Source organism: Anabrus simplex, chromosome 3, assembly GCF_040414725.1.
Source record: "Anabrus simplex isolate iqAnaSimp1 chromosome 3, ASM4041472v1, whole genome shotgun sequence".
Lineage (NCBI taxonomy): Eukaryota > Metazoa > Arthropoda > Insecta > Orthoptera > Tettigoniidae > Anabrus > Anabrus simplex.
In genome coordinates this window covers 462,363,885-462,370,115 of record NC_090267.1, presented here as the reverse complement: position 1 = coordinate 462,370,115, position 6,231 = coordinate 462,363,885, and the positions used below count along the sequence as shown (strand labels likewise).

At 45.8% G+C, this 6,231-nt stretch overlaps 1 protein-coding gene across 1 annotated transcript in view; it reads left to right on the top strand.

Moving 5' to 3' along the window:
* The first annotated feature begins 1,133 nt into the window (after nucleotides 1–1,133).
* Nucleotides 1,134–6,231, top strand: part of LOC136866517 (lipase 3) — a 105,992-nt gene continuing 100,894 nt past the window's right edge. Inside the window, exon 1 of the mRNA XM_067143564.2 lies at nucleotides 1,134–1,279. Within this exon, the coding sequence (XP_066999665.2) occupies nucleotides 1,166–1,279 (114 nt within the window). The 5' untranslated portion in view covers nucleotides 1,134–1,165. The remainder of the gene's footprint in view (nucleotides 1,280–6,231) is intronic.

Genomic DNA, 6,231 nt, shown 5'->3' with positions numbered 1-6,231 from the left:
GCACTAGTTCGGCTCTCCCGCAGGTGACGTGCGCGTCGTGATGAAGATGAATTAATGATGATGACGCATTCACCCAGCTCCCGTGCCAGCGAAATTAACCAATAATGGTTGAAATTCCCGATTCGGCCGGGAATCGAACTCAGAACCCCTGTGACCAAAGGCCAACACGCTATCCATTTAGCCTTGGAGCCGGACGCAGGTCGCCGACGGGAGTAAAATCGAAAGACCTGCACCAGGCCTCTCCGGAGGCCATACGCCACTGACACACCATCACAGAAATATTGAATAGGCTAATAAAGTGGCCTACATCCCTCCAGACAAGACTCGTTTCTGGAAGGGCATCCGATTGTAAAACAGGGCCAAGTTCGCATCTGTCACCCCACCGTTTGAGAGCAAAGATAGATGTGCGAGTACACGTTACACGTCCCTGGAAGTTACTACATTTTAATCCTTTTACGGCCTAGAATGTGAACTAGCCGCCTCTGTGGTGTAGTGGTTAGTGTGATTAGCTGCCACCCCCGGAGGCCCAGGTTCAATTCCCGGCTCTGCCACGAAATTTGAAAAATTGGTACGAGGGCTGGAACAGGGGACCACTCAGCCTCGGGAGGTCAACTGAGTGGAGATAGGTTCGATTCGCACCTCAGCCATCCTGGAAGTGGTTTTCCGTGGTTTCCCACTTCTCCTCCAGGCAAATGCCGGGATGGTACCTAACTTAAGGCCACTTCCTTCCCTCTCTCTTGACTGTCCCTTCCGATCTTCCCGTTCCCCCTGTTCAGCCTAGATGGTGAGGCCGCCTGGGTGAGGTACTGGTCATTCTTCCCAGTTGTATCATCGACCCAGAGTCTGAAGCTCCAGGGTACTGCCCTTGGGGCGGTAGAGGTGGGATCCCTCGAGTCTGAGGGAAAGAACGACCCTGGAGGGTAAACAGATACAGAAGAGGAAGAAGAAGAAGAAGACGAAGAAGAAGATTCTGAACTTATTTACCACATGAACTATTGTATGTGGAAATCCACTAATTATCAATTGACCTGTAATCTTCACGTGTGCTTGTTGAGATAATGGCGTATTTTTATTAGATTTTGTAATTATTCTAAATCAACGTCACTGTTTCGATAAGAGGAAGGTATAAAACATGTATCAGTCTTCTCGATACTCGTGACTGGTTATGGCCATGGCAGCTAGATTCATCTGCATTGTGGCAGTCTGTCTGCTCGGTGTGAATGCTGCCCCTTCGCAGAAGCTCCAAGATGAAGTCTTGGATGAGGCTAAAATGGATACGGTAAGAACCTGATTACAATTAGAAAATTGATGAAGTTTCACACCAAGAATTAAAATTTTGTCAGTTTCAGTAGAATTATATGGTAATACGTACGTAGCTGTAGGTTTGTAACCTCGTACAGTACAGGGCCTATTTTCAACACAACTCGCTGTTATCCAGACCGCCACCGGATGGTAAGTTAGTATTAGCGCGTTGCTCATACTTTTGATATTTTCACCGGGCGAGTTGACCGTGCGGTTAGGAGCGCGCAGCTGTGTGCTTGCATCCGGGAGATAGTGGGTTCGAATCCTACTGTCGGTAGCCCTGAAGATGTTTTTCCGTGGTTTCCTATTTTCACACCAGGCAAATGCTGGGGCTGTACCTTAATTAAGGCCATGGCCACTTCCTTCCAACTCCTGGCCCTTTCCTATCCCATCGTCGCCATAAGACTTATCTTTGTCGGTACGATGTAAAGCCACTAGCAAAAAAAAAATTCAAATTGTCAACGTCAAAAATGAGATTGATATAAATCTGCGAAAGTAACAAACTTGTTCTAAAACATTCCGGAAGACGTAGCACATTGTAAACATTGTATCTCAACAGTAGTGGTGATTAAGGGGGGGGGGGTAGGGGGACAGTCGCCCCCCCCCCCTCCCGGCCACTTTGTGGAGTAAAAATTAAATTTTTATTCCATTTTATTCGCCTGAAACTGGGTTTTTTATGTGCTAACCCTGTTGTCTTTTCTATTAATTCTTTCAACTCCTTTTTCTTCTTCTTCTACTTTATCTGTTTACCCTCCAAGTTCGGTTTTTCCCTCGGACTCAGCGAGGGATCCCACCTCTACCGCCTTAAGGGCAGTGTCCTGGAGCTTCAGACTCTGGGTCGGGGGATACAACTGGGAAGGATTACCAGTACCTCGCCCAGGCGGCCTCACCTGCTTTGCTCAACAGGGGCCTGATGGGGGGATGGGGAGTTTGGGAGGGATAGACAAGGAAGAGGGAAGGAAGCGGCCGTGGCCTTAAGTTAGGTACCATCCCGGCATTTGCCTGGAGGAGAAGTGGGAAACCACGGAAAACCACTTCCAGGGTGGCTGAGGAGGGAATTGAACCCCCCTCTACTCAGTTGACCTCCCGAGGCTGAGTGGACCCCGTTCCAGCCCTAGTACCACTTTTCAAATTTCGTGCCAGAGCCGGGAATCGAACCCGGGCCTCCGGGGGTGGCAGCTTATCACACTAACCACTATACCACAGAGGCGGGCGCATTTTCAAATACAATGTTAAAATTACTTGCACTAAAACATTACAAAACAGTAAAACAAAAAGTTTTGTACCTGTCCAAACTGTCAATTAAGGGCTGTCCAATGTCCATAGTTGAGGGGTGCCCAATGTACAGAGGATTTTTTAAATGTAAATGTATAGGGGAATAAACGGAGCATACAATATATGTCCAATCAAAAGGGGTGTCCAAATTGAGGGGTTTCACTGTACATATTTTGCACCTGCCTCGTTTCGATAGCGGCACTTGCACATAGCCACTTAGATGTAAAATGGTAACGAATATTGTCATTTCTTTGGGGGTTACTTTAGGAGCTTCTCCATTTTTTTTAAAGCGCACGTTTGCTGGCTTCAGAGCACAAGAACTTCACAATTTCATCGTCAAAAAACAACTCAAATATTTCAGTCAGCATCATATTTCGAAAACTGGAAAAAAATCGCACTAGGGAAGTGGGCTGTTGTGGGAACTAGGTCATCTGCCATCCTGGTAGCTGGTGGATGAGGTGATAATTTCGCTCTCTTCGCGGGCCGTGAATCATTATCGGGCATGGATTCTCTACTGCTGTGCGGAATTTGCTGCTTCAGCTGGTGCTCAGAGTTGACGTCCCGTAAGACTATCTGCGAAACCCCGTTCATCTTCCTCAGCCGAATCTTTATCAGATAATACATTAGATTCCGCTGGTTCAATGTATATGGCTTTAGCATCAGTATCCTCTACTTCAAGCGTCAAGCCACTGAAATGTTCACACATTATTAGGCACGCTCTCCACGTGTCTTACGACGTGGACTTTTGAGTAAGATCTACAATTATGCAATTGTATGACCCATATAAATCGTTATTTGCGACTACAGTACGAATTGTTCCTTTAGAATCAACATTTTTTTTTTTAATGATATTTGTTCGTGGCGTCGACCTCTACAGATCTTTTGCCACTGCTTCCACCATTTGAGAGGAACCTGCGTGTAAGTGGAATTACGGAAGTGTAGTGTGTTGTATGTGAAGGAACTTTAAGGACGACACAAACACCCAATCCCCAGGTCAGGGATATTAATAATTTACAATTAAAAATCCCTGACCCGGCCGGGAATCGAATCCGAGGCCGCCGGGTGACAGACGGACACGTTGCCCCCTATACCGCGTGGCCGGACAGTATTACCCTCAAGAAGTTAAGAGGAGAAAAATAACAGAAAGGTACGGTAAGCGCCGTGCGGTACCATACTGTCCCAACGAAACACTCGTAATTAGTGTCATAACAACGAACACAGTCCGCCTCTGTGGTGTAGTGGTTAGCGTGATTAGCAGCCACCCCCAGAGGTCCGGGTTCGATTCCCGGCTCTGCCACGAAATTTGAAAACTGGTACGAGGACAGGAACGGGGTCCACTCAGCCTCGGGAGGTCAACTGAGTAGAGGTGGGTTCGATTCCCACCTCAGCCATCCTGGAAGTGGTTTTCCGTGGTTTCCCACTTCTCCTCCAGGCAAATGCCGGGATGGTACCTAACCGCAGGCCACGGCCGCTTCCTTCCCTCTTCCTTGCCTGTCCCATCCAATCTTCCCATCCCTCCACTAGGCCCCTGTTCAGCATAGCAGGTGAGGCCGCCTGGGCGAGTTACTGGTCATTCTCCCCAGTTGTATCCCCGACCCAAAGTCTGAATCTCCAGGACACTGCCCTTGAGGCGGTAGAGGTGGGATCCCTCGCTGAGTCCGAGGGAAAAACCGACCCTGGAGGGTAAACAAATTACGAACGAACGAACAACGAACACAGAAATCGACGGTCCCAAGTAGTAACATTGTCACCCACTTTGAGGGAGTTGAGTTAAGTCAACCACTGAACTAACATTGAAATTGTCTATCATTTGAGCCATAAAAATTGTGTTTGCAATTGAAAGAAAAAGAAGTTATTCCCAAAAATATGAATATTGTAACAGTACCGGTAACTAGATCCCCTGTTAGGGCACCACCGTCTCGATCTTCCTGGTGGTATAGGGATGTATCAGGCAAAACTTGTCCGCTAGGCAGCGCAATGGTAATACATGGTATGCGCTTTCCGCTTCTCCATTGTTTTACATGAGACTTATATGAAGTATTTTGTTTTTTGCTAGTTGCTTTACGTCGCACCGACACAGATAGGTCTTATGGCGACGATGGGACAGGAGAGGGCTAGGAGTGGGAAGGAAGCTCCGTGGCCTTAATTAAGGTACAGCCTTAGCATTTGCCTGGTGTGAAAATGGGAAACCACGGAAAACCATCTTCAGGGCTGCCGACAGTGGGGTTCGAACCTACTATCTCCTGAATACTGGCCGCACTTAAGCGACTGCAGCTATCGAGCTCGGTAGGAGTATTTCTAAATGTATGATAATCGAAACGAAACTCTTTCTTTAAATACATGAAAATGAAGTTACCATACTCTACTGATGTTTTGAAAGAAATAGGAAATAATATAGATGCAAAGACGATTGGGGATTTGAAAGCGGAATTGAAGGAAAAGGGCGGGGAAAGATGCTAGTTGACTGTAAGGGAAGGATTAAAAGTAACAACCTCTTCCTTTAGTATTTCTGTTAAGATAGAATTATTTAAGTGCAAATAGCCTTTTGAAAACATGCCTAATACAGTATATATTAAATTTTTTCTATTGGCTTTACGTCGTCGCACCGACACAGATATGTCTTATGGCGACGATGGGACAGGAAAGGGCTAGTACTGGGAAGGAATCGGTCGTGGCCTTAATTAAGGTACAGCCCTAGCATTTGTCTAGTGTGAAAATGGGAAACCATGGAAAACCATCTTCAGGGCTGCCGACAGTGGGGTTCGAACCCACTATCTCCCGGAGGCAAGCTCACAGCTGCGCGATCCTAACCGCACGGCCAACTCGCCGGGTATGAGGGATTTTAGTTTCCGCAGAAGGAAAATGGTGCAAATAGCACTCAATATCGTCGAAAACAAAGAAATAATTAGGTTAGTTGTGTGTTTTTGGTATTATAATGTTAATAATAATAAAAAAAGGTTGTTATTATTTTTGACATTTAATTACAGGAAATCATATTTGACTGAATTACTTACCGAGTCATTGCTTGTGAACATTATATTTTCAGTCGTTACTCTATATGAATAACCCGTTACCCGTTATGGACGATAAATTATCGTCCAGCAGGAAATGTCCACCGAACGTAACGTTATCGCAAATTATTTTGATCAAACGTGCATGGTATTTTACTGAATGCTTTGTAAAAATAATTTTCTTCAAACACTGATAACATGTGTTTGTATCTTACCTTTACATGTTGAGTTTAGTATGATGACTCGAAACAGGAGTTGAAATACAAGGGCACATTTCAGCAGGCAGCGTACATTGTCCTTGCATCTTTCCTTACCGTACACCTATTTTCTGACGCAACACAAATCGCCGACTAGCATATTTTTTATTGTCTGTGGATGGAATCATAGAGATGAAATGTATCTCTGTTATCCTATCACCAAAGCTGAAATCAAAATCATCGTCATTGTCTAATACATCTTCACCAAAATACGTCGTAATTTCCGCGGCACTAACACTCGCTACACGTCGCGAACCGCTCGACACGTGTTTTATTCTTGTAGCTATATTTTCCGTGTTTTTTCATTCCCCTGCACTAAGGTGAATGCCTGGACAGTTCCTTGTATAGGCCATGGCCGCTAACCCCTCACCTTCACCGAGCAACCT